The sequence below is a fragment of the Lepidochelys kempii genome, chromosome 1 (genome assembly GCF_965140285.1).
Source record: "Lepidochelys kempii isolate rLepKem1 chromosome 1, rLepKem1.hap1, whole genome shotgun sequence".
Taxonomy (NCBI): Eukaryota; Metazoa; Chordata; order Testudines; family Cheloniidae; genus Lepidochelys; species Lepidochelys kempii.
Window position 1 is genome coordinate 348,009,771 of NC_136380.1, and position 27,968 is coordinate 348,037,738.

General features: G+C 51.0%; 1 protein-coding gene across 1 annotated transcript; it reads left to right on the forward strand.

The window, feature by feature from the left end:
* Positions 1-9,691: 9,691 nt before the first annotated feature.
* On the forward strand, positions 9,692-26,734 carry ZC3HC1 (zinc finger C3HC-type containing 1). The gene is made up of 10 exons (XM_073328925.2): positions 9,692-9,869; positions 11,907-12,018; positions 12,265-12,415; positions 13,803-13,886; positions 15,311-15,438; positions 17,023-17,180; positions 17,867-18,110; positions 21,661-21,867; positions 22,687-22,896; positions 24,176-26,734. The coding sequence occupies exons 1-10, from the start codon at positions 9,733-9,735 to the stop codon at positions 24,242-24,244; spliced, it is 1,500 nt and encodes a 499-aa protein (XP_073185026.1). The 5' UTR covers positions 9,692-9,732; the 3' UTR covers positions 24,245-26,734.
* Positions 26,735-27,968: the final 1,234 nt, after the last annotated feature.

The window sequence follows — 27,968 nt, forward strand, 5'->3', positions numbered from 1 at the left end:
TAGCACAATGGGGCCCTCATCCATGACTGTGGCTCCTAGGGGCTACGACAATGCAAATAATAAAAAATAAAATAATTATTAATTGTAGTTGCCATATTAGAGCTGATCGAATGATGGAAAAAATTATTCACTAATAATTATTCCATGGGAGAGGGAAGAGAAAAATATTGCAAATACCTGCAATACATTAGTCACACAGCTGTATCTGGTCTCCTGTCTCCCATAGCAGCCAGTATCAGATGCTCTAGAGGGAAGTGTAAAACCCCTATAATTGACCTTTAAGCAATTGTTGGGAACACTGGGGCATGGCCACTAGGTAACTCGAGGGGATGGAAGACCACGAGTGTCGATGCAGCCCCCTCGTACTAGGCCCCGGTGTCCTTGGCCCCCCCCCCTCCTGCCTGGAGGCACTCGCAGCAGCTCTGTGTGCTAGGCCCAAGTGTCCTTGGCCCCCCCCGCCTGGAGGCACACACAGCAGTTATGCTGAGAATCTGCAACTGTATGTTGCAGAGTCAGACTGCCTGAAACTAAGCAAGGCCAAACAGGGGAGATATGGAAGAACAATGCTGAATAAAGCAGCTTTATGTATAGTTTAACAAATGATACAGAGAATCAGGGAACTAGCTGGGAACTGGATTGGCTGGCTATATGGATACTTGGAGCAGCTTGCTATTGGATAAGTATGCTGGAAAAAAGGATGTATAAAAGCCTGTGTAACTTCCTGCTCTGTTGTGCAGGATTTGAGATTTTATTCTCCCTGTACCTTTTTGCAGCTGCAAATAAACTTTTCTGCTTCTCCACCCCGTTGTGATTATTGGGTGTAGCACACCGGGTAACGAACCAACTCAAGCTGTTGTTCAGCCTCTCGGCACTGGGTGCCGGCAACAGCTTTTGGCGTCCCTGGGTGGGCGACGAGGCTGCAATTTAGCCTTGCCCGGACCCCTCCTGGAGGTCAAGGATTGCGGCGAGAACCGACGCCCAGCGCGCACCGGTGAGTTCATCGGGGGCCTCGGAGGAGACGCGATTTGATCGACCCCAGAGGGCACAACGGTGCAACGCACTCATATAGTGGAGAAGCTGTTGTGGATGGCGGTGAAGAACCGGTCTCTTAGACGTGGGGGAGGAGCAGCTGCAGGGCCACGGTGAAGAACCGGTCCCTTGGATAAGGTAGGATCCTTTTAAAATCCGGATTATATGCTCTGTTGGAACCTGGGGACGCCCAGAGTTACCCTGTAGGTATGGGACAGGGACAGAGCTCAGAGGTTAGGGCATGGTGTACGCCCCTAGAGTGCATTCTAGCAAACTGGAAGGTATTTGGTGCGGATCCGATGACTAAGAGCCAATTAAAACGATTCTATACAGTTGACTGGCCTCAATATCAACTAGAGGACCAGGAGTGGTGGCCACCAGGAGGGTCAATTAATTACAACACGATCCTTCAGTTACTCCTGTTCTGTCAGAGAACAAGGAAATGGAATGAACATATATATGCGCATTTGTTTCTGACTTTATGTACTCGACCAGATATTTTACAGCGCTGTAATCTGACTCCAACTGGTTTGGTAGCAGCTAATGTTAGTCCCCAGACCCCCACCCCCACTGTAATGGCAGAGCCGGTGTCCCCTTCGGCCTCCACACCCCCACCGTATAAGGGTAGGATGCCTCGGGTTACAGAGATTGCCCCCTCAGTGGGACTCTATCCTTTGCTTACCGAGACGGTTGTGGCTTGCCCAGGGGCAGACGGACGTCAGGCTACCACTATGCAAGTTTACACCCATGTGCCATTCAATCCAATAGACCTAGCAGCTTTTAAAACACAGGCTGGGGAATTCTCAACAAACGCAAGCAGGTTTATTTCAGTCTTTAAGGGGTGCCTCAGTAGTCACAAGCCGATTGAGACGACTGTAATATCCTCCTGAGAACCCTGTTGTCTGAGGTGGAGAGGGATCAGGTTACAGCTAAGGCAAGGGGAGCGTCAGCGTTCAAGCGGAAAAAAAGAAAGGAATCTATCTGTCAAGTTCCTACCCCAAGTAACCGTAAGCGGCTCAGGGCATTTCTGGGTATGGCAGACTTTTGCAGGATATGGATCCCAGAGTTTGGACTGTGGGCTAAACCCCTGTACGACTGTGTAAAAGGAGCAGATCATGACCCCTTCTATTGGACCCCAGAGGCTGACAGGGCATTTAAAATCCTAAAAAGAAAATTGATGGAAGCCCCAGCTCTGGGCCTGCCGGATCTCTCTAAGCCGTTTCAGTTGTATGCACATGAACGAAGGGGGGTGGCCCTAGGAGTGCTTACACAGCTGTTAGGAGCATGGAAGCGTCCTGTGGCTTATTTTTCTAAGCAATTGGATCAGGTTGTAAAGGGTTGGCCGGCATGTTTACGGGCGGTCGCAGCTACTGCCCTATTGCTTGAGGAAGCCGAGAAGCTAACATTGGGAGGGGTTATGCAAATCTATACTCCCCATATGGTCCGAGCCTTATTGGATGCAAAGGGAGGGCTTTGGCTCACCCAGGCTCGGATTGCTCGGTACCAGGCTAAGCTGTTAGAGAACTCTGAAGTCACCCTACAGCCTTGCCCCTCCCTTAACCCAGCCACTCTCTTGCCAGAAACAGAGGAACAGAAACATGATTGTTTAGAGATCATAGATGTCCAGTACTCCAGCCGTCCGGATTTAAAGGATGTACCTCTCCCAAATGCAGATTATGAGTGGTACACTGATGGTAGCAGTACTGTAATAGATGGGCAAAGGAGGGCGGGTTATGCTGTTGTGACCCTCCATGACACTGTGGAAGCTGAAGGTTTGCCTGCGGGGACCTCTGCCCAGCTTGCCGAACTAATAGCCCTGACCCGTGCACTTGAACTGTCAAAAGGAAAGCGGGTCAACATTTTTACTGATTCAAAGTATGCTTTTGGTGTGCTGCATGCTCATGCTGGCCTATGGAAGCAAAGGGGAATGCTGACAGCCCAGGGCTCCCCAGTCAAGTACGGGCCCCAAATCCTCCGGCTCCTAGAAGCTGTACAACTCCCCTCGGAAGTGGCGGTGGTACACTGTAAAGCCCATCAAAGGGAGGATCAAGATGTGGCCAGAGGTAACGCCCGGGCAGATAGAGAGGCTAAGCATGCTGCCACCCTGCCATCCCCTCAGACTGAGAACGCCCATATGCATGCCCTTATCCCATCAGTAGGGGAGCTTCCAACCCCTCAGTACTCTGGGGAGGAGAGACAGCTAACTGACAAACTCGGTCTCCGGGAAAAGGAGGGATGGCTCCATTCCCCAGAAGGGAAGGTCCTCTTACCAAAGGGCCCAATCCGGCCAGTGCTGCAGAAACTACATCAAACCACTCATGCTGGCAGGGAAGCACTTATCCAGCTAATGGGAAAATACTTTATCACTTCCGGACTCCGACCCCTGGCTGCCCAGGTACAAGCGGACTGCTTAGTCTGCCAAAAGAATAACCCCCGACCGGGACATCCTGTGCCACCAGCTGCCCTAGAACCCACTCCGGGCCCTGGACAAGTGTGGCAAATAGACTTTACTGAGTTTCCCCGGACCCAAGGGTTCAAATATCTCCTTGTTATAGTGGATCGGTTCAGCGGATGGCCAGAAGCCTTCCCCTGCCGTAATTGCACTGCCAGGACAGTGGCCCTCAAGTTTGTTAAGGAGATCGTTCCTCGCTTTGGACTCCCGGGGTGGATGGAATCTGACAACGGGACACACTTCACGTCAAAAATCATTCAAAGCATCTCACATGCCTTACAGATCCCCTGGAAACTCCATACGCCCTGGAGACCGCAAGCCAGTGGGGTAGTGGAGCGTACCAATCAGACCCTTAAACGGCATCTCTCAAAAGTGTGCCAAGAAGCCTCACTGCGATGGCCTGATGCTTTGCCCCTCGTCCTACTCCGTATCCGCGTTCTCCCAAAGGGTAGATTAGGGCTCAGTCCCTTTGAAATTATGTTTGGAAGGGCATGGCCCATGAATGGCACCCCGGTTCTGTCAGGGGAATGGGAGTTGGGTAATGTTTTTTTGTCACAGTATATGAGTTCCCTGTCTGCTGTTCTCTTGTCTCTTCACAGGTATACCAAGGATTCCCAGCCTCTCCCCTTGGACTCTCCCGTTCACTCCTTACAGCCCGGTGACTCTGTGCTTGTTCGCACCTGGAAAGACGAGCCTCTCCAGGAAAAGTGGAAAGGACCCTATACCGTCCTGCTGATCTCCCATACAGCGGCAAAGATCGAGGGACACAAGAACTGGATCCATCACTCTCGTCTGAAGGCAGTACCTGCCCCCTCGTCAGCAGAACAGTGGACCATCCAACCTGCTAACTCCTCATCTAGTGACGATCTCAGGCTAAAGCTACTGTTTAAAAGACACAAATAGCGGGCACCTTAATGCTAAAATGGGCCCACCCAGGTACTGGAGACCCTGGGTTGGAAAGACTCTGGTAATAATTAATTGGGTAACATTGTTATTCTTTGTATTGGTATTTCCAAATTGTGCATATCGGGAGCATAACTCCTTTGTTTTGCTTGCGCACCATGTTGCTAATTTAACAAACCAGACTGATTGCTGGGTATGTGCTCCAACTCCACTGTCCCCCAAAACGGGAATGCCCCTTGACATGCTGCCCTTGACCCTAGCAGAATTAGCCACCACCAAAGAGCAGGAAAGAACGGACTCACCGTTCTGGAACAAGACCTCTTTACAGCAAGCCACCTATCAGGACCAGGAGTATTCAGTTGCAGTACTCACTAAGGGAGTGTTATGTTTTACCCGAAACCAATCTAATCACTATGGGCATCCTGTGGGAAAGAGCTCCTGTGTTATTACACAGTGGGCTGATGGGTATTGGATAAAGACCAACAGGGGAGGCCAACGGTGTGGGTGTAATGGTTCCTCCCCTTTTAGGGAAACACAAATAATCTTACCACAAAAAAGGGGTTTGGAAATGTAACTTGCCGTCCAGTTAATATCTCCAATGTAGCAAGCCAATGGTGGGTTTGTAGTGGTCCCTATGGCGAGTGTAATTTAAACGGCACAATTAGAAATGCCCCCACTTGTACCCAGTCAGGAGGATGGGATGCCCCCCTAGGGGCATATGAATTGTTTAAAAAAGCAGCCAAAGCAGCCTTAAATATCCCAGGAATCCCCTTAAGAAACAGTCCTTATTGGGCCCTACAGGGTCACTATTTTGTATGTGGCCGAAAGGCTTACAAGGTGCTGCCAGCCAACTGGACAGGTAGCTGTTATATAGCTCATGGAGTTCCTCATCTTTCCATAACTGCCACACTGCCCAAAGGAAAGATTAGAAATGCCCGAGACACCTCTGTTGAGTCACGAGAAAAGACCCTGCGGCGACTGACTAAGGCATTGGCGGGCAATATGAAAAATCCCCTCACGACCGAGAAGCTGGTAGGGTGCTCTGTACTGGGAATAGCACCACTGTTTACTGGGCCAGCCATGGCATGCATAGGCCGCTATACTGTAAGGCTGCAGATGGTACTTGAGAAAGTGGCCTTAGAGTTAGAGGACTCGGTTAGTAATTTAGGGTCAGCAGTAAAAACTTTAAATAAAGAGGTACAGCAGCTCAGGACGTTTTCCCTCCAGAACAGGCTGGCTTTAGACTATCTCTTGGCATCCCAAGGAGGGGTTTGTGCCCTCATCGGGCCCCGATGTTGTGTATATGTAAATGATAGCAGTTATAAGATCTATAAAAAGGTGGTACAGGCTGAGGCCCATGCCCGAGCCGGAGCACAGGTTGCCTATACTGCCCCAGAAAACAATTGGTTGCAAACCTTGTTTTCAGGCTGGGGTTTGTCGTCTTGGCTTGGTGGTTTATTTAGCCTGCTATTGAAATTTCTCTTTCCTGTACTGCTTGTATTACTGGTATTATGCTGTGCGGTATCATGTGTCAGGGCCCTTTTGCAAAAGTTAATAAGTCATTCTCTTCAGGGCTATCACAAAGTGCTTATGCAAAGTCATATTGTAAAGAAATAAGTAGCCCAAGTGAGAAAACTCAGAGCCAAGGCTGTTGAGTGTTCTCAAAGGGGGGAGTTGTTGGGAACACTGGGGCATGGCCACTAGGTAACTCGAGGGGATGGAAGACCACGAGTGTCGATGAAGCCCCCTCGCACTAGGCCCCGGTGTCCTTGGCCCCCCCCCCCCCTCCTGCCTAGAGGCACTCGCAGCAGCTCTGTGTGCTAGGCCCAAGTGTCCTTGGCCCCCCCCACCTGGAGGCACACACAGCAGTTATGCTGAGAATCTGCAACAGTATGTTGCAGAGTCAGACTGCCTGAAACTAAGCAAGGCCAAACAGGGGAGATATGGAAGAACAATGCTGAATAAAGCAGCTTTATGTATAGTTTAACAAATGATACAGAGAATCAGGGAACTAGCTGGGAACTGGATTGGCTGGCTATATGGATACTTGGAGCAGCTTGCTATTGGATAAGTATGCTGGAAAAAAGGATGTATAAAAGCCTGTGTAACTTCCTGCTCTGTTGTGCAGGATTTGAGATTTTATTCTCCCTGTACCTTTTTGCAGCTGCAAATAAACTTTTCTGCTTCTCCACCCCGTTGTGATTATTGGGTGTAGCAAACCGGGTAACGAACCAACTCAAGCTGTTGTTCAGCCTCTCGGCACTGGGTGCCGGCAACACAATCAAATGCCCGTACGGGAAGCTTCTTCCTAATCTTTTCATTAGTGGTTGACTTATGCCATGAAGATTCAGTGTTTACATCCTTTATATACTGTTATCCTTTCTTACACAACTGTGATGTTATTCATATAAATGTCTAATGCTTTTCTGAATCCAACTAGTTTCCTGGCCTCAATGATATCCCAGGATAGCGAGTTACTGCAGATACAAGACTCTGTTCCTACTGCCGGTCTTTTCCTAGAAACTGAATCCCTGGGGCAGTAATGGCTGTGATGCTAGCAGTGAACAGCCCTTGCCAAGCACTGAATGCTCTCAACTTCCTGGGATTTGAAAGCATCAGCATCTGGCAACATCTCTCCTCCTTCCTTGCCTGCCTAGTTAATCTAATTTAGCAATGCGTTTGTGCAGCAGACATTGACATAGAAACTCAACACCTCTATCCTTCAGTTGCCTCTATTTGATGCCCACATTGCTGTATTATCTATCTTTATAGGCCCTGACCCTGTGAGGATCTCCATGCTGGTAGACCCATACCCCTCCACAAAGCCGCACTGAAGTCAAAGGGGTTCCATGTGCGTCTCAGAAGTCCAACCTTTCTGAGGTCATTGTAAAATCTGGGCCTTAGATTGTCTGCTCTTCAGGTCAGGGACAGTATCTTCTAACAAGTCCATAAGGCACAACAACACACCGGTGCTGCTACATCAGCAGTAAAATATCACAATGAATGGATCAAGCTCTGAAAGAATTTATTTATTTATTTAAGAGAGTTTTCAACATTCTTTCTTTCTGTTGGGGAAGGATCTTTGTCATGTATTTCACTGAATGACATTTAAAATCTCCCTAGTTCTATCCATCTCAGTCTGCATGGAGCTCAGCTCCCACACAAAGTTGACTCTGGTCACACTGTATTCCAGGGATACTCTATCTAGACCATTTGAATGGAGGAAGGCTAAAACTGATGAGCAGATATTTGCAAATTCCTTTCACTGACAGCAGAAATGGGTTTAAAAGGCTAAACAAACAAACAAATAATTTAGCTGTGCGTCCAGGATTCCAATTCCCCAAAGTCAGTGACATTTTGATCTAGTTTTGGTTCAGGAAATTGGGGTTGTGCAAAATTAGAATCCAGGTTTGGATTTTGAATGCCCCAAAGTTCCAAAGTGTCACAAACTCCTCTGATTGTATTGGGAGTCTCATGATAGTTGCTGTTTGTCTTAAACACCCAGCTCCTGGAGACATGCAACTATCCAAGACTCTTTTTAAAATTTTAAGTTTTTAGCCTTTGTGATTGCAGGGAAAAGCTTGAAAATGTGATGCCTAAAAGCTTGGAAACCAGAAGGCAAATAAAACAAATCCAACATGTATTATCATTTTTAAAACTCATGAGTTTTTGGGGCCTGAGTCATGATTTGGGGTCAGCAATACTGGGATCGAGGGGATCTGGGGATTTCTGCCTTAATCACAAGTAAGGGGAGCGATCTTCCCACAAAAAGAGAGGGCCAGGAAGCAGGAGGAGATTTTAGGGGCTTCAGCTCAAATCCACAAAGGTATTTAGGCTCCTTAGTACCACCGATTTCAATGAGAGAGACAAGGTAGGTGAGGTAATATCTTTTATTGGACCAACCCAGACCTGAAGAAGAGCTACGGACTGATCTCAATGGAACTTAGGAACCAGAACGCCTTTGTGGGTCTAGAATGTTGGGAATTCATTAGAGAGATTGTGTAATTAATGTGGAAGTGTTGTGCAGAGCAGGTCAGCAGACTGTGGAATCAGTAATTAGACAGAGATGGCTACAGTGGTGTGGGTCTGTCATCAGGTTACCCTGGGGCGAAAGCACCAGGTGCATCTTAGATTGGATCCCATCTGGAGGGAAGAGAAGGCATGGAGGACATGGGATGACCTATTAAAAAGGATGCTGCTGTCATGGAGACAATTTATTATGGAGTCAGACATCTCGCTCCGGACAGACAGCAGTGGGAGAAACAGGTTGCCTCCTGTCCCTAGAGGCACAGGTGACTCTAAGGCCTGGTCTACACCTAAAACTTAATTTGACTTAGCTACATTGCTCAGGGCTGTAAAACATCTCAGTGCGGCATAGTTAGGTTGACCTAATACAACTGTAGACGCAACTAGGTTAATGGAAGAATTCTTCCATTGATTTAACTACTGCTTCTCAGGGGGGATGAACTACGGCAATGGAAAAACTCCTTTTCCATCGCCATAGTGTCTACGCTACAGCAGTGCAGCTGTACCTCTGCATTGCCGGTAACCCTCGCTCCCCTCTCTAGAACCGGCAGTGTAGACGCACCCTCAGTAGCCCTCGCTCCCCGCTATAGAGCCGGCAGTGTAGACGCACCCTCAGTAACCCTCGCTCCCTGCTATAGAGCCGGCAGTGTAGACGCACCCTCAGTAACCCTCGCTCCCCTCTATAGAGCCGGCAGTATAGACGCACCCTCAGTAACCCTCGCTCCCCGCTATAGAGCCGGCAGTGTAGCCGCACCCTCAGTAGCCCTCGCTCCCCTCTATAGAGCCGGCAGTGTAGACGCACCCTCAGTAGCCCTCGCTCCCCGCTATAGAGCCGGCAGTGTAGACGCACCCTCAGTAACCCTCGCTCCCCGCTGTAGCCCTCGCTCCCCGCTATAGAGCCGGCAGTGTAGACACACCCTCCTCTTTACTCCCCTTATGCTCCTCCCAAGCCCTGTCTCCTTTTCAGGGAGGCTCCCTGTAGTGGGGATGGATCTGGAGGCTTCCCCCTATGGCAAGGGTAGGGTGACCAGACAGCAAGTGTGAAAAATCGGGACGGGGGTGGGGGGTAATAGGTGCCTATATCAGACAAAGCCCCAAATATCAGGACAGTCCCTATAAAATCGGGACATCTGGTCACCCTAGGCAAGGGGGGCGGGAGGATCTGGCTCAGTGGCTGCCCTGGGAGGCGACTCCCCTTACTCCGGGGGTGGGGGTGGAGATGAGAGGGCCCTGGAGCGCCCGCCGTGTGGGCCCGGAACGGGAGTTCCCCGGCTCCTTGTTTCCCTCCTCCGCGGGGGAGGATTACACAGTGCGGGACCAAGATGGCGGCGCCCAGCGCTGCGGCCCCGGAGGGCGAGGAGGGGCCGGGGGGCAAACCGAAGTCCCCAGCCGTCACCCCCCAGAAGATCCGGGAGCTGATAGACGGGGGGATCGCCCCGGAGGAGGCCGGCCCGGAGGGGTGAGCGGGGATCTGGGGGGGACACATAACAGCTGCCCCTGGTTCATCTCCCCGGTTACCCCCCGTGGCTCCTGCGTTGGGCCCAGTGGCGGGGGGCAGCAGCCCCACACCGGGTCAGCCGGGCCGCCAGCGCGGGCACCGTTCGGGCCACATGGGCCCAGACAGGCGAGGTGTCCCCTTCGAGCCGGGCTGGAGCGAGGGCCCCCGGGTGGTCCCGTCCCTCACGGTCCGGGGAGTGGAGGGGGGGCGATGAACCTGGCAGGGGCTTTAGGAGCATTGTAGTCTGGGCCTCTTATTTGCCTGGCCAAAGGCAGGCGTCTGCCCGTTCGTCCCTGGCATCTCGGAGGAGGCCGGTGTTTGCCTTGCGATGGGCCCAATTGTAGCTGGCACGTTGTCAGCGCAGCCCCATGGTTGGGTCCAGTTTGCACTAGCCTCTGTGTTTACAGTGGCTGGCTCTCAAGTGGATTTCTTTTCCTATTGTGAATCAAAATTGACTCCCTGCGTGGCTAGTCTTAAGCACGGCCCTGGTTATGAGTGGTGAGGAAGTGTAGGAGCTGAAGATGGGCCCCCAAGTTTTTGGCTGGGGTGACATGGAGGGTTGTGGTATTTTTTTAAAGGTGACCAAGAATGGGTGGAGTGGGGAAGGTTTCCGAGAGGATATTAAAAGTTCAGGTTTGGCCAACGGTTAATTTAGAATTGGCAGCAACATATTAAGGAGGTGAATTCTATGCATCAGGCTCTGATGTGGAATTGGATGGAGGCTCACAAATGAAGACAAAGATTTGTAATTCATCAGTGAAAAGATCGTGGTTGAAACCATCTAGCAAGAAGATATAAAGGGAGAAGAGGACAAGATAAGGGGGTCTCTCACATGGAGAAGGAGGAGGAAGACCTACTAAAGGAGGTGTCGAAAGGAAAAGTTAGAGAAATAGGAGGAGAACCAGGAGAGGACAGAATTACAGAAACCAAGGGAGCACAAGATTTTAAGAAGGAGGGCGTTATTGATGGTGTCAAAAGCAGCCCAGGCTCAGTCAAGGCCTCTGGATGCTACCAAAAGAAAATATTAAATACAAAATTCACACTTTTTCTCTCAGTCTTCTGTTCACCCCAGAAGCTAATGTAGCCTTGAGATGGGAAGAGAACAATGTGATCTTGCTCCCAGTCTTGTGCCCTGTCATAGAATCATAGAACTGTAGGACTGGAAGGGACCTTCAGAGGTCATCAAGTCCAGGCCCTTGCACTCAACGCATGACTACGTAGTAGCTAGACCAGGGGTTCTCAGGCTGGGGGTCTGGACCCCTCATGGGGTCATGAAGTTATTACATGGGGGGGTCACGAGCTGTCAGCCACGACCCCAAACCCCACTTTTCCTCCCGCTTTTATAATGGTGTTAAATTAAAAACACTTTTTTATATATTTATAAGGGGGGGATCACACTCAGAGGCTTGCTATGTGAAAGGGGTCACCAGTACAAAAGTTTGAGAACCACTGAGTTAGACCATTCCTGACAGGTGTTTGGAGATTTTTAAGAACAGGTTAGACAATGATGGAGATTCCCCACTCTCCCTAGGCAATTTGTTCCTGTGCTTAACTATCCTGATAGAAAGATTTTCCTGGTGTCCAACCTAAACCTCCCTTGCTGCAATTTAAGCCACAGACTCATGCTGCTTCATCACAAAGTTCTCAGATTTAGTATCAGTTTTCCATATTACTTCACCAGATTTGGAAAAGAGGTGTGGGAACCCTCATGGAAAATGCATGTCACCAGCTGTTACTGATCAGTGTCAGGAGATTGAGCGCTGATGTTTAGTGTACATCTTTGTTCCACTTAATTGACCTTTGTTTTGTTAACACTTCTTAGAATCTAGGGTTTGTAGGACTTTTGGAAGAAATTTGTTTTGAGGTTAAACTTGAAGGGTGAGATTGGTAGAGGTGTTCTGGACTCATTGCTGTAATATGCATTTTTCTAGAACATTAATTAAATCTTTACGCAGAAGACAAAGGGACTTTGCTTGCTGACCTGTTGCTTTATTTTAGAAAGGACACATCTGCCTTGTCAGAATCAACTAATGGATCTTCACAAACAGATGCTCTTCCTTTGGAGACAACTAGTAAAGAAGCCTTCTTCAGCAGAGTAGAAACGTTTACTATATCCTTTTTGGTGCTGAGCTTTCTGTGTCAAAAGCTGACCTATCCATACACTCCCCCCAAAAACCAACCCTGAATTTCTCATGTCAGTCAACCTCCATGCATTTCTCTTCACCCAGCCACTCCATTTCTTAAAAAGTGGAAAAGGTGTCCTTCAATAAAAACCCAGGTGAATTGTTTGGTTGGCCCAAATATTTAGTTGAATACAGTTGTGATATCTCTGTATTGTTGTCCTTAACATGAGCACTCTTTGAAGTGGGCAGGCAAACCTCATGACCTGTCCCCTCTGATATGTGCCAAATATGGATGGACCAATATAGAGAGTGACATGCTGAAGTGCTCCAGCTGCCAGGCCTTCCTTTGTGCAAGTTTGCAGCTGGCATTTGACTTAAACAAGTGTACGTACAACAGTCTCTCCATACAGATGATTGCTTAGTTCCTAATCTGGAAATAAAATTAAAGATTTCACATCAAAGTACCTAGAGCAGGCCCCTAAATTCATACTTGGGCATATACATTTGGTATTTTCAATAGAAGCTGGGGCTATTCGGTAGCTCTGAAAATGGAGCCACTTATTTAGCAGGTTTAAGTTCATGCACCCAAGTTTAAAAACACCCTTGGGTTTTAAAGATCATAAAACCTCCTGCTTTAGGGCATCAACTGAGCTCTACTACTAGGGGCTGGGAAGAGATTTCCCTGGGGGCAGGTTATTCCATAAGTGCCTACTGCAGGGTTTCTTGCACCATGTCCTGAAGCAGCTGGTACTGCCCACTGCAGGGACTATCTTTTTGTTCTATGCTTGGACAGCGCCTAACACAAAGATATCCTGGTCCATGCCTTGGGTTCTTAGATGCTATGGCAATACAAATAATAATGGGCCACTGCTCTGAGCCAGTCTGGCATTTCCTTTGTAACAAAGAATTTATGGGGAGTTGTTAGCAGTTAAACTCTCTCTACCTGTTATGTTCACTTTATGTTGTTTTTTTCTAGTCTAGCAACCAATCTCAAGTTTTTCCCTTAGCTTTGGAGTACGATGGATTCACTGCCCTTTAACTTGCTCTCCTTCCCTGTACATTCCTTTGCCTTGAGACCATATTAACCTACACCCGCAGTTAAAACTGGAGCTTTCTGCTTCTTTTGGTCAAGTTCTTGATTTCCAAGTCCCCATCACCTGGACACTGGCAAACTCCTACTGTTTCATGATGAGCACTGGGGGCAATGTGCTAAGGGAGAGGGAGGGTTTGTGGCTGCAGGGAGGTGGAATAGGTTTTGCCTGGCTGAGAATTTCCCCTTCTTTCTCTCGTAACCTGCCCTGCTCCCCACTGCTGCTGGTTCCTGACTGCTCCCTCAGAGAATGAACCAGTGTGGGAAGAGAGAGCAAGTCCGAAGGTAAGACAGGGCAGGGAGAAATGAGTGTGGGGCCCAGTAGAGTTATCTGCAGGGAAGAAGAGCTGGTGGGTCAGAGAGTATGAGGCAGTCTGCCCCCAACGGGATGCGGTCCTGCTATAGGACAAGGGGAAGGGAACAGGAGATGGTTTAAGATGAGATGTTAACATCTGCAGTAAGTAACTTTTCAGGGTTTCTGCAGGCCAGATTTGTATGCAGCCATCCATGCAAATATCAATCAAAATGACAGCACCCTAGACATTAGAGCTACAGCTGTTAGCTGTCATCCAGCCATCCCTCTTCTCCTGAGCTTTGTCCAACTAGATTGAAACATTCAACATGCTTCCTGTGGAAGATTATTCCGTAGCTACGTAAATTTTAGTGCTGTTTGCCTTTCAGACAAGGAGAGGTGTGCGGAACTGAAGAAAGCTTTGTGTACGGCCCATGAGAAGTTCTGTTTCTGGCCCGACAGCCCCTGCCCAGGTAGGTGTCACTAAGTCTAACCTGGCCAACAGTCCAAGAATGTGCTCTCTTTCTTTCTTTCTAGTGTTACTCCCCTCTCCTTTTGTACTGGCCTTCTCATAGCATTGCCTTCAATAGCATCATCCGGGAGTCTTGACTCTCACTAGCCACTGGACCATGTCCCTCACTTTAGGGGGTTACTGTGTATGCTGAGTGGCTGCCTCACCCCAGCACCCACAAGGTCCCTTGATGCCATGACCTGGCCTGGCACAGATCTGGTTTGGGATGGGAGGTGTCTCTAAGAGCTTGTCTACACAAGGGGAAATTGTTGCAGAGTAAGGCTGGCTGTGAATTTAAAGCACAGTAGCTCTCCAGGTGGACGCTCTCATTCCAGCAGGAGGGTGCCTTTTTCTGGCATAGCTTAATCCACTTCCAATGAGAAGTGGGCTGCTTCGTATTCCAAATGAGCATGCCCACATGAGGTTAAAGCAGGTTAAATTCACACCTTTTGTTAATTCGGATAAACTTTCCTGGGTGTCTCCCTGTAGGAAAGGCCTTATTCTGGAACAAGAATGTCCACCTGGGGGACTATTCTGGTCAACTACCCCATGTAAATAAGCTCTAACTCCTTGTGTGAGCACTCTTATTCTGGAGGCAGGATTGCCTAGTGGATAGAACACTGCACTGGGCTTCAGGAGATCTGGCTTTGCCACCACCCTGCTGGGTGACCCTGAGCAAGTAATTTCCCTGCCCTCTGTCTCAGTTTCCCCACCTGTAAAATGGAGACCATGATACTGACCTCCTTTTTAAAGTGCTTTGAGATCTACTGATGAAGAGTGCCTCAGAAGAGCTAGGGATTGCTATTTATTATTTTTATTCTGGAACAAGAGTGGCACTTCGCAGTTCAGTTTAAACCCCGTCCAAAGCAGCAAAAACTAAACTGCAAAAGGTGCTCAAATTCCAGAATACTCATACGGGGATTATACCACTATCATTAGAGCTGTTTAAATTCACATCTGAACGTAGGGGGTTGGACTAGATGACCTCCTGAGGTCCCTTCCAATCCTGATATTCTATGATTCTAAGTACCTTCAAGGTTATTACAGTCCCTTTTTACAGAGAGAGATGACTGTTAAAAACTGTAATTGGGACGTGGAGGGGATTGCGGGACTCAGGGCATTTGTAAAGGGGTTAGAGAATTTATCTTTTTTTAAAGCCCTCGCTTCACTAGGAAGTTGGGCCACGTTTCAGCAATGGATCAGGCTTAAAGGTGACCTGAAAAAGAACAAAATAGTAGGTCCGTGCTCCTTTTTGTGCTTGGCCTTCTAATGGCAGGAAGACCCTTATTTTTAATTTGGCATCACTGATTCCTCTTCTGTCTGAAATGACGAGCGTGCAGGGATCTGTATCGAAACTGAAGCCTCCTGCTTCTTGCTTCCCAATAGATCGCTTTGCCATTTTACTGGTTGGTGAGCCCATAGCCCTTATCAGTGACTTCCTGGATCGCTTTCAAAGCCTGTGTCAGCTAGAACTTCAGCTGCCCTCTCTGAAACCGGAGGATCTGAAAAATATGGTGAGTTTGCGTTCACCATTGGGAGAAAGGTGGGGCGGGGGTTAGATGAAAGTGCCTGGCATGCTGGCATTATATAAATCCATATAAAAAATATCATTAAGGTTGAGACCTCAGAAGCCAAGAAAGGCTAAAGTTGAGAGTTGCCTGGGTAACCTTAGCTCTGCCCCTTGCACATGCATCATCCTACAGTTTTAATAGTCTGCATGGGTAACCCGAGGTGTTCGCTGATGTTTGAGTGCTTAATTTTGCAACCGCAGCATTCTCCTAACAAAGGTTTTGGTGTGGAATTTCCTCAGGTTTTTTCAAGATGGTTTTAAAAATTGTGTCCACTAATTGCACAGTTTGGGGAGGCAGCCCCCGAAAGTGGGTTTTTGTGTCACAATGTTGCAAATGTGCATAAAGATGTCATCTGCCTCAGGTTCCCACTGCTCCATGTGGAAACGCTTCATGGGAAGGAGGCCGTGGACTCCTTTTTGTACAGCATGCTCTGAGCTGCAGAGGGAAGGAGGCCAGGCCTACCAGCAGACCCTCACCTCGATAACAGTAACTTGCATGAATCAGTGAGGTGTCCTGAGCAGGAAGTAGCCACCAGCCTTGTCTCGTTAGCTGCACAGGGATTGTAAGGTAGAGCAACCAGAAAGTAGCAGCCTATAAACGCTCATCTTCTAATGGTTGCCCAGAGCACTGGGTCTAGTGCCCATCAGCCATGTGCTAAGGCCCATTGCTATATTCGGGTGTTTGGTTGTCTCTCAGTATGACACCAGGGTGGAACTTATTTGCTGGAACCAAGGGTTCATCAGTTGGGTGGAAAGGAATAACAGTGGAAATGGTTGACTTCACTACCTCCATGGATAGTATATATATTGGCTTAGGCTTAAAATCCATAAGGGACATAGGCAGTGGGCAATGAACACATTTCTGTATCCCACCTGTCTCCTTTCTAAATCTCTGTTCTGAAAAGGGCCTCCCTGACAATGGGACCCTGGGGCTCCTTCCTTATTGCGTCTCAGCAATTCCCCATCAATGTACTCAGTTTACACACACACACACGCACTGTCCCTACCCTTTGGGATCTGAGAGTCAAGCTGGGTTCATTCTGGCTCCTGCATCATCGCCAGTAACGAAGATTCTGCAGGCCACATTCCATTTTCCATTTTACCTGTGCAGCCTTCTGGGGGGTGGAGGTTAGTCCAGCGCTCAGAACTTTGTTGATGATTCTGTTGATCGTGCATGAGGCAGGATAGACTCCATCCCCCTCTCTGTGTTGGTTCTGAAGAGCTAACAGGAGTAGAAACTTACAATGGTCGCTAATGTCAGCCGCTCTGATTCTGGAAACACCCAGGAAACTCATCTGAGGAGTAAGAAGATGCCATTTTTTCCATAGCCATTTTCCTGATTGCAACATTATAATCATTTATTTATAGTACAGTAGTACTGAGATCAGAGCCCCACTGTGCTAGGTACTGTACAAATAGAGACAGTCTTTGCTCCAAGTGTGTCCCGTGTATTGGAACTCTGTCTGAGGGAGCACAAGCATGGCTTGTGACCCGCCCAGACCGTGACTGAGTTGTGTGTCCTCTGCAGTCCTTGACAGAAGATAAAATCAGCCTTCTCCTGCATCTGATCGAGGAGGAACTTGAATGCAAAACCGAAGGGGAGAAAACATCAATGAAATTGGGCTCTGACATCTTTCAAGTACACGTCCCTGCCTGCATCCTGGCCCTCTGTGGCTGGGCTTACAGGTCAGTAGGTGACTAATATCTGATGGTGAAAGCTAAAATGCTGTTTGTAAATGTCATACACGTGCTTCAAACTGTAGGTAGCATGTTGCTGTAATTTGCTATGAAACCTATCAGAAACTGAGGGGTCTGGAACACAAAGGACTGTCCTCTCCAATATTGCCTCTCCAGGGCCTGAGCTTCCAATGTTTAACGAGTGTCATCCTCTAGCTGCTATGGTTGCACAGAAAACCCCCCAAACAATGAAGTGAGGTAATTGCTGCAGAGATAGACATCTGCCTGAGTTGACAGAGAGCCTGAAACTATAGCTCTGAGCTGTCAACTGCCCCGTTAACTTAGATGCCAATGATGGTATTTCAAAAAGATGTCAACACTGCTGATTATTTCACTGATCATCAAAGCATGGAAGAAAGGAAAGGAAGGACCATGCGAAGAGCTAACTGAGGTGTGTGTGCAAGTTGGTATATAGATTTAAAATGTGCAGGCTTTAACAACGCCTGACGGGGGTGTGCAATGGTTTCCCGGAAGTGGGAGCTCAGCTTTCAGACGTTTGGGGACCACTGGACTAAATGTTTAGTCGATCAAATATAGCTGCTTGTTCTAAAAATCGGTATCCATTTTGAGGGAGTGCCTAGATTTGTTCCTGACTTTCTCTCCTCACCCCGCTCTACCCTGCCTCCAACCCACAGCCCTTCGTCAGGGTCCATGCACCTCCCGGTGATCACGTGTTCCCGCTGCATGAGGAAGGTGGGGCTGTGGGGTTTCCATCAGATTGAGTCTTCCATGCCCGAGTTGGACTCTTCCTTTGGACTCGGCAGCACTCCCACCACGCCCACAGAGGTGCGCACGGACCGAGCCCCACTGGTGCCCACATCTCCCCGCAGGATGATCACGAGGAGCCAGGATACGACGTTTCCTCCGGGCTCAGAGCAGGTAAGCTTCACCTCTCTCGGTCGGAGAGGTCCCTCCAGGATTCTCTGGGAAGGAGGTTTGGAGAGAGATTGAGACAACTAGCAAATCTGTGTGCGCTCAAGCCCTGTGGCCCTGTGAAAAGACCTGTGATTGCAATGTGTATCGAAGACCTTCATGGCAGTGTATTTACTATCCCAGCTTCAGACGTGCTGTTTGTATAGAGTGAGATGTACGTCCTAGGGAAGGAGAAAAATGTCTGGGCCAGCATGATGGTCTAGTGCAGAGCTGGGCAAACTACAGCCCACGGGCCACATCCGGCCCGCGGGACCCTCCTGCCCGGCCCCTGAGCTCCTGGCCTGGGAGGCTCCCCCGGCCCCTCCCCCGCTGTTCCCCCTCCCCCGTAGCCTCAGCTCAATGCTCTGGGCGGCGGGGCTGCGAGCTCTTGCCGGGCAGCGTAGGTACAAAGCCGCCAGCCACTGGTGCTCCAGGCAGCGCAGTAAGGGGGCAGGAAGCATGGGGGGTTGGATAGAGGGCAGGGGAGTTTGAGGTGGTGGTTGGGGGAGGGGCTGTGGATAGGGGTCAGAGGGCAGGGAATAGGGGGATTGAATGGGGGCAGAGGTCCTGGGGGGGCAGTCATGGGGGGGTTGGATGGGGCGGTGGGGGGGGCAGGGGTTCTGGAGGCAGTCAGGGAGAAGGGGTGGTTGGATGGGGCAGAGGTCATGGGGGGGCAGTCAGGAATGGGAGGAGGGGTTAGATGGGGCAGTGGGGGGGAGTTAGGGGCAGGGGCTCCGGGGGCGGTTAGGGGACAGGGAGTGTGGATGGGGTTGGAGTCCCGACGGGGTGAGAAGCAGGAGACATTGGATAGGGGTCAGGCCACACCTGGCTGTTTGGGGACACAGCCTCCCCAACCAACCCTCCATACAATTTTGGAAACCCGATGTGGTCCTCAGGCCAAAAAGTTCACCCGCCCCTGGTCTAGTGACAGCCCCATGTGTTGCCACTCATGGGATCTTGGTTTGGGTCCTGCTCATGGCCGCTGAGCCAGGTGGGTTGGGACGTGCAGCCAGGTGGGTTGGGTTCTGCAGCAGAAAAGACGAGTGGGCTTCTCACACTCTAGTGACCCCCCTCTGCTTTGGCCAACTGAAGCCAGGTCCCTGCCTGCAAAGAGCTCAGGCAGCCCTCCACCAGCGAGTTGGTTTGCTGGGGTGGAGCTCCCTGCATAGATCTGAAATTAGAACATCCCTCTTGGGAATGTTAAAGCGACATGATCAGGTAGTTTAAGGCCAGGTAGGGACTTCCCTTAGCACTGCTGTAATCGTGCTGGAAAGCAGCCTCCAAGTGCCACCTGGTGGGGATGGCTGATGGGGGGGAGGCTGTGGGAATCACGCATTCTGCTGAGAGGATAAATCCCCCCAAATGGCCACTGTCCTGGCCCTTGTGCTAGACAAGAGGCTGGGCTCAGTTGTGATGAACGTGCCGGGGACTCTTTAAAGAGGCCACTGAATGTGGACAAAACCCAGTAGTTTTCTCTGGCTCCCAACTCCAGAAACTAAACCTAGCCCATGCTGCTTAATCACAGGGGGGTCTCCCTAAATTTTGGCCTGGACTCTGCAGGTAGAGAAGTGTCTGACTATATTACAGCACCGTGCTCTGCGGCTACTCCAGATTTGCACCATTTTAACTGGGGTCAGGATCTGGTCCCAGGTGGGTACTTGTGGTGGATTTCTGATTTACAACACAGTTGCTGGCAGCCTCCTTTTGCCATTGCCCCCCAGTGAAGATGGCGCCTTGTTTGAGCCAGATCTGCAGACATGAGCATTCTTTCCAGTGGAATCTGGTTCCGATGCCCAAGCTCCAGGCATCTCTTTAAGCTGGTTATTGATACCCTGGCGCTTTTGCGCTCAGGGTCGGATTAGTCTCCTCAAGGCTCCAAGGCAGCTCTCCCCCAGCCTGGGCTCTGTCGCGCTGCCATGTTTCCAGTCTCGCCGCTTTTCTGGGGCGACCCCCTGCAGGCCTGTGGGACCTGCATCCTTTCATCCCTCTCTTGTGTGATGGCATGAAAGAGAGCTTTGGTGCCGTTATCAAGACCAAGTTCACAGAGCAGCCCCAGCTTTGCTGCAGAGTGACGGGAGATGAAGCTGCGAAAACAGCAGGACTGAAGGATTTCATTATAAATCAGGGAGCATCGTGTGCTGTGAGCACCGGTCCCTCTCACCCGTGCAGATTGAAGCCAGGTCCCTGGGAGAGACCACTGGGGAAGAGGAGGAAGGGGTTACTTCTGTCTCTTTTTAAAGTGCCGGTGGGAGGTGCCTGACTGTGGGCCCCACAGGCTGGAATTTTCTCTACGGCCCAAACTTTCCAAAGTGGCCATTGATTGCCTGCATCTTAGGCCAGGTTTGCCAAAGTGTTGAGCACCCTCAGCTCTCAGTGACCTACTCAGAGCTGTAGGTGCTCAGCGCCAATGGGAATCCGCCCCCATGGGTCTCTGAAATCCAGGCACCTCCAATGCGGCTTTTGAAAATGTTGGTCTCTGACTGTTTTTATTTATAGACCTCTCTGGGGCGGTCAAAATCTCGCAATGAGTCAGGGAAAACGCCTCCAACGTGCGCTCTGTCCGTCATCCCAGAGCTACCCCTGAAAATTCAGCTAGCAGGCTCGTTCTGGGAGTGTCTAGTTGCATCTGCCCGCTTTGGGAATAGCACTAAAGTTGTATCCAGGCCATTGGTGAGCTAGCTGGGGCAAAGCCTAGAGGGTGGGGAGAATCCCCTTTGTTCGAGAGCCCCAGCGGGTTTTTTTGCGGAGTGGGGATGCGAATGCTGTCGTTTGCTCAGGGAGTCCGAAGGCTAGCCGCGTTCAGATGCCTGGGGATGAGCGCGGAATAAATCCCTGGGCGTTCTGTAGCGCCCGTGTAAACGCTCATTTCCTGGCTGGGTGGTGGTTGCATTTTGATGCATTTTTACAGTTGCACGCCCTAGGATCCGTCACTCACGTCGCTGCAAACTAATTGGGCGTGGACTCTGCCGAAAGTGCTAAAACCCTTACGCCGGGCACAGCGCCACCTCCTGTGCAGGAGGAAGTATGACAGCTAGGCTCAGTGCAGCACGTCCACCTCTCCTGCAATGGTGCTGGCGTCAGAGGTCAGGAAGCCTCAGCAGGGCCTTGCAGGTGGAAGGCGAGGGGCAGCAAGCCGTGTTTGTTGTGGGCAGTGGCCTGTGCCGTCTTTCGTCCCGCACACAGGGGTCTTTTCAGGCTGGTTGTCTGGGGCCAGCCCTGGAAACGCGCTCTCCGAACAAAGGTCTCCCCGAAAGCGTCAAGCTGCGTTTGGGTAAGGCTGGCTGTGTATGGATCAGTCGGACTGGGGAAGAGAGGTAAGTGATGTGCCAGCCACTCGGATCTGCTCCCTACAGCACCTAACCAGGCTCTAGAGCTGGGCTGAGCAGTACTAGGCACGAGGATCTCCTGTGCTTCGAGTGCAGGTCCCTTCCTCCAGGAGCTGAGGAAGTGCTGACGGCCGTGGGAACTCTGCTGTCCATCAGGAGCTAACTTTCCCCTCCCTCCTTCCCACTGGTAGCACGAGAAGAGCCCGTCCCCCGTGACAGCCCGTATGCGGAGCTGGGATAGCTCGAGCCCCGTGGACCGGGCCGAGCCAGAGGCATCAAGCCCGTCAACGAGGAGCCGCCCAGTAACCCGCAGCATGGGGCAGGGGGACAGCGTGGAGGTGCCATCCAGCCCCCATAGGAGAGCCAAGCGGGCACGCCTCTGCTCTTCCAGTAGTTCGGTGAGTGCCTGGCCACGCGCCCGAGAGGATTTGCCACTCTCTCAAGAACCCAGGTCAGGTTTTCCCTGCTGCTGGCAATGTCTTTGCAACTGGCTTCCTCTTCCATGTGTTACTCTGTCCTGGCTACATCCCCTGAAGCAGAGAGAACATCACCACCACCCCTTCCAGTTAGTTTCCATCTTTCTATCCAGCTTGGGGAAAGTAGACCTTCTGCCTCTTCTCAAATCTGGCAAAGTCAGATCCTTTTGCAGGCCCAGGCGGGATTGGAAGAAAGATACCTCTAGGTTGTGGATTTGAATCCAGATAGGCCTGGTTGTGATGGGAAGTCGCTTCCCTCTGGTGGCTACTTGGTGGCCTTTGTGTAACGAATCAGGGTCATGGAGTGGTATCCTTGCTGGTGGGACAGGTGTCACCTTGTCAAAGCACCATCATTGCGGTGAATTTGCTCCCTTAAACCTCAACAGAGGGGCCATGGAAATACTCTTAAAGACGACCCCTCCAGCTCAGTGCTCAGGTGCACGAATGGGAGACTTGAGAGGGCTGCTGCAGGGTCCACTGAATGTGCTTCTTTCCCTGGCAGTTATCAAATACTTTCCACCCAGGCTGTGGGGTGGAACCTACTATCCTTCCCCAGACATCCCTGGAGCTGAATGACACCCGTGTCCTAGGTGATGGTGCTCTGCTGTTCTCTGCTGCCCTGGAGAGGGCTCCCCAGCATGGCTGTGGAGGCTGGAGTTGGGGGTGATTTTAAATCAGTGTCTGACTGTATTATTGTTAATAACGTCTCTTTAAAACAAGTCGTCACTCCTCTCCCTGCAGGACACTCCCACTAGAAGCTTCTTTGATCCCAGCTCTCAGCACCGCGACTGGTGCCCTTGGGTCAACCCAGTCCAGGAGAAGGCTATCTCAGGGGACATCAGCGACCAATTGGAGCTGACGTCTGTGAAGGCGGAGCCTGGCTGGCGGGTGGTGCTGAATGTTCTCCTGGCGGCCAGGAAATCAAACAGAGCAGCTGACGCAGAGCTTGTGGTGAGAGCTCTAGCAAAGCCCTTGCTGGGATGATTTAGTTGGGGTTGGTCCTGCTTTGAGCAGAGGATTGTACTAGATGACCTCCTGAGGTCTCTTCCAACCCTAATCTTCTATGATTTTATGAATTGAGATCCCAAAACTGAAACCCACCTCAACTTTTGAACACCCCCCCCCCCCCCCCCCGATCTCCCAAAGGCCTACTCCAGTTTGCTCCAAACTTGGCATTAAAGTTCTACTTTGGGCTGAGATCCTACATACAAAATTTGGGGCAGCTTGGTTCTGATCCGCCAGAAAGGGTTTTGATTCTAGTAGCCCTGACTGACGCATGCTGGCTGGCGTCTGCATGTCCATTCAGAAGCAGCTGGAGCGTCATCCACTTTCCAGCTCCACAAACCCACTGACTCAAACTGCTCCAGCTCTCTAAGGGAAGAATTAGCAGGAGCCTGAAGCTGCTAGTAACTTACACAGATGGAGTCAGATGAGTCTGTCTATCCAGGAGGAAAGTGAAGGTGAAACCAGAGCCCGGACAGTGTAGAAGGTGCTGAAGATATTTACAGCAACCCCGTATGCAGCACACATGCGTATATAAATCCACCATGTCAGAGAGGGACTGTCGGCATAGCTATGGAGAGATGATAGTCTCTGTAGAGAAGGTTGAATCTAGCTTCCCATTATAAGCCTGGTTTTTGACATCGCTACCTCTATCTTAGCCAAAACTGGCCCGAGCTACCCCAAAAGGCAGGCGTCGGGGGGAGTAAAATGACAAACCGCTTGTGCTGGAGAATGGCCTTTGTTCTAGCTTGGGGCAGGGCCATGGGGGTTGGGGTTTTAGCATTTGTCTTTGAAGATTCAAGCGATTTGTGTCATGGGCAGAATTGCTGGGTGTCTGTCCAGCTGTCATCTGGGCAAGCCGCTGAAAGCTCCTAGAGTTGGACAGATACTTTATCAGGCTGGTGGAACAAGCATAGGCTGGAGGTTAGTGCCCAGGCCTGGGAATCAGGAGGTCTCAGTTCTATTCCTGGCACCGACTCTATCACTGCCCCATGCCATGCCTCAGTTTCCCCTTCAGTAAAATGGGTTATCTAATAAGGGCTCATGTCTGTACAGCAAGTGTGACCCTTGGATGAAAGGACCGGTGGTTCTGTCCGGTACCACTTTCTCAGTGTGTCCTCTCTCCTGTGGCTTTAGAGGGAACCCCCCACAACTGGGACATTGGGGTGCGACTCCCTGCTGGAGTGACTTGACCTTTGATTGTCCCCTTGTTTCCTTCTTGTTGCAGAGCCTCTCGGTAAAATCCTGCAAGGTGTTCCGGATATTCCGGCAGTGGGAAGCCGCGTGCTCCTCCTGAAGACGCTTGGCCCTGGCCAGGGAATGCCTGCCAGACGGGCAGCATGGGACATTGGGTTGGGTTAGAGAGAGAGCTGCTTGGCAGTTGCTTGCCAGGCAGCTCCTGGAGATGCTCCTCCAGGCCCGGCGAGCAGCAGGAGCCCTTTCCTTGGGGATGCAGGTAATTTGTGGGTGGCCAAAGCACAGTGTGAAGGCCACGCTCGGCCCTGGCTGTAAACCGCAGCCGACAGCAGTTTGATTTGAAATCCCGGGTGAGCATACGGGCGCGTTTGCCGAAGCCTACACCCTTCTTGCAAGCTGCCACTGCAGCTCTTGGAGCCACCGGCTTTGGATAGCCCCCCACCGGGTCTGCATTTCCCCCACCTCCAACCAGAGCAGGCTCCATGCGGGGAGGATCTCTTCTGCCAAGGAACTACGTCCATTTCATTGGTGAGTGCAACGGGGGCCGAGGCCTGTCCCTCACTGCACACCATACAGGGGCCTATGCGCCAGGGCCCTGCTGGCTTGGGGATGTGATGACAGGTAGTAATAAAATCTTTCACTTTTTTTTTTCTTTTCCCCTTCAGCTGTCTGGCACTCCTTCCTTTCAGGGGTGGGGCTGACCAGTGACACGCAGCCTTAGGCCTGGGCAGTGTTACACAGTTCTGTTCTGCTGGGGTCCCTGTTCCCCGCACATGGGCACAACACCTCCCCCGATTCCCTGCCAGCAGACCCACAGTACCTTTCCTGCTCCACCACCAGGCGCAGGGTGTCGCACCAGAAGCTCTGGCACCTCGGAAAGAGCCAGGCTGGCTTTGTCCACAGGTCGGGGGGCTCCAGGCAGGCATGAGGGAGCTTAGAGGAGGGGGAGGATCCAATCATGGCTGCATAGGTCATTTTCTGCAAGGCCCCATGGAACCTGTGATGCCTTGGCCACACTTCTGCTGGGACTGGGAGGCCCAGGCCGTGCTCACGGTGACCCGGGAATCGTACCATGAGCATCCAGCCCAGTTTGGCCAACCCAAGAAGTTTGAAGAAGTGTCTAAACGTGCAGGAGCTTGCCCAAGCCCTGCTGGGTTAACCCCTCTCCAGCAGGTCAATGCAGAGAAAGAGGAGCCAGAACTGGTTCCTTAAATCTACCCCCGTTAGTGTCTCTTCTTCCACCCACTCCTTTCCCTCTGGCAAGTGGTAATAATTCTGAATTCATATGGTGCCACTCATCCCATAGATCCAGAATGCTTCACTTGTTATACCCCCTGGTGTTACTAAAATGCAGCTACCTCTGGTGTGGCGCAAGGCAGCTAGCCAGTGCAATGCACAGCGCTGGCAGAGGCTGTTCAAGGACACTGAGCAAACCTTCTTGAGAAGGAAGTTATAAGGCTCTCTAATAGCCACACCGCACAGCTGGGGCCTCTGCATTTCACATCTGCCCCGCATGGAACTCTGCCTTGGAAGACGACAAACTAAGCTGCCCCTGCTGGGATCTGAACTCCTGCTTCTAGGGAATCTGGACATGTCCAGCTGTCTTGAAAGACTTTTATAGACTAGTTCATTGACAAGCCTCTTTTGGCCAAGGGTCCATGTGCCCTTGATGTATCTCCTGCCTGCCCCAGGTGCTCACTGCATCTGTTGTCACTGCTCTTTGCTCCACCCAGCTCTGGATCAATCAGAATATGGCTCGGTGCCAAGGTGATATGCGGTCAAATGGTGGCACGAGAGCCCCCAGGCCCCCCAAAATACACGATGGAAACTACCTGTGTTCGAGCCCCTGAATGCAGCCAACCACGAATCCTAAGAGCCAGCCGAGTAAACACCGCCCTCCCCCGGAAACCTCTTCCACAAGAAGGGGCGTGGTCATGGACAGACCTGGCTCCGGCTGATTCATGATCAAACAGCCGGCTCGCTGGCCACGTGACATCTCCCTCGGTGCTGCCACCCCAGCAGAGGCCTCGCAATCCGTGCAGGATTGGTGCCCGCTGGCACCACTTACTGTCGCTGTCCCACCATGCGTGTCCCTTCTAGGGGATCCCCCGCAACTCGCCCCACCCGTGCCGTGCTCCCTTTCGTTTCTATCCGGGATTCCTCTCCTCTCACCCCAATGGGACGCTGTCGCCTACATTTTTTCTCAGTTAGCTACAAGCTGAGGTTGACTATTCCTATGTCCACCTCTAGCCTCTTTACCAACGTGGATTAAAACCCATAATGCCCCTCTCAGGTAGGTCATGTTATATTATCCCCATTTTACAGTTGTGGAAACTGAGCCAGAGAAGTTAAGGTTAGCCCAGGGACCGAAAACAAACCCCCACGAGCTGTGAATAAAATCAGGCCCCAGCAACCCCCTGCCCAGAGCCGGGCCTGGAACCCGGGAGTCCTGATTCCCAGCTACCTGATCCAGCCACTCCGTGGGACGGGTTCAGACTAATATTGTTCTTCCCTCTGCATTTGAGGTCACCTACTTTTTTATAAAAGCTTGTTGTGAGGGTAAAGTTACAATAAAACGCTTTACAAATTCCATCAGGCGTGACTTACTTGGGGTCAGAAGTTTGGACTGAGTGGAAACGGGGAGTTGAACTTTAACCTCCTGTCTCGCCGGAGACTGGCTTTGTTAATGTCAGACCTTTGCACTGGGCAGCATCTCCTCTCGCACCTTGCTGGGGTCTAAGGCTCGAGCTTCACTTGGGTGATCCAAATTCAGCTCCCTTTCCTGGGGCTGGGCTCGCCCAGCACCCTCCTGGCTTCGAAAGCTGAGCAGGTTCACGCTACGGTGAGTGGGTGTGTCTGACCTTTCAAAGCCTGATGTCTTATCTGTAAGGGCTCTGCCTTCCAGTGATAAATCAGCAGGGGGAAGGGAGCTCAGCTTGGGATTTTGCCAAAACCACAAACACCAAGCAAACCAGCTGTTTTATTCAAAAAACCTCCAGCAAATTCATAGGCCGTGGGCTCTGTCAGCAACAAGCTCTTGCTCCGATACTTGGCATGTAACTGTTCCCCCGACACTTCTCCATAGGGGACGCTTCCTTCCATTCGTGATCCTCTGAGCCGAGGAGATGGGAGCAGGACCATAATGTGTAATTAACGGTTGTTAATAGCGAACTCCCCAGCCACGCCTCTGCTGTGTCCCTCGGGGAGGGAGGTGAACCTTTCAAGCTCCGTGTTAAATCACTCGCAGCTTCTTTCCATGGTGCGATGGGTATGGCCCAGGCCCCACCGGGGTGCTCACTAGCAAAGCCAACAGCAGGATCAGGGCCTAGAGCTGGTAGACAAGTAGCCAGGTATTGCTGTCACCATCTGTGTCCTTCCACGCTGCCTCCGGTGCTAGATTGGAGCACCTGCCCCTGATCGGTCCGCTGAGCCTCCAGCCCCTCTAAAGGCTGGCTCTGCCCCCGAAGCAAGTCCGAGTCCATGTTTGTCTCCAGTAGTCACTTGATAAGTCAAAAGATTCTTTTCCTAACATGCCCTGCCCCTGAAGCTGAGAGCCAAGCTGGGCTCTTTCCTTCTCACATCATCCCAAGGAATCAAGTTGCCTTCCCAGACTGGAATGTAGCAAGCGCGTGGGCTGCTGATGTGCAAGGAGAAAGAGAATCCACCTGGCTCTCCTGTAGCCGGGGTGGCTTGAGGGGAGCGAAATGCTGGGACGTCCGTCTCCCTGCGTTGTCTATTCAGACTGTTTGAGTCTGTGCCCGATACCCTTGCTCGCCTTGAGTCGTGCCTTACTCCTGGAGTAGTCCTGTTGATTTCTGATCCGA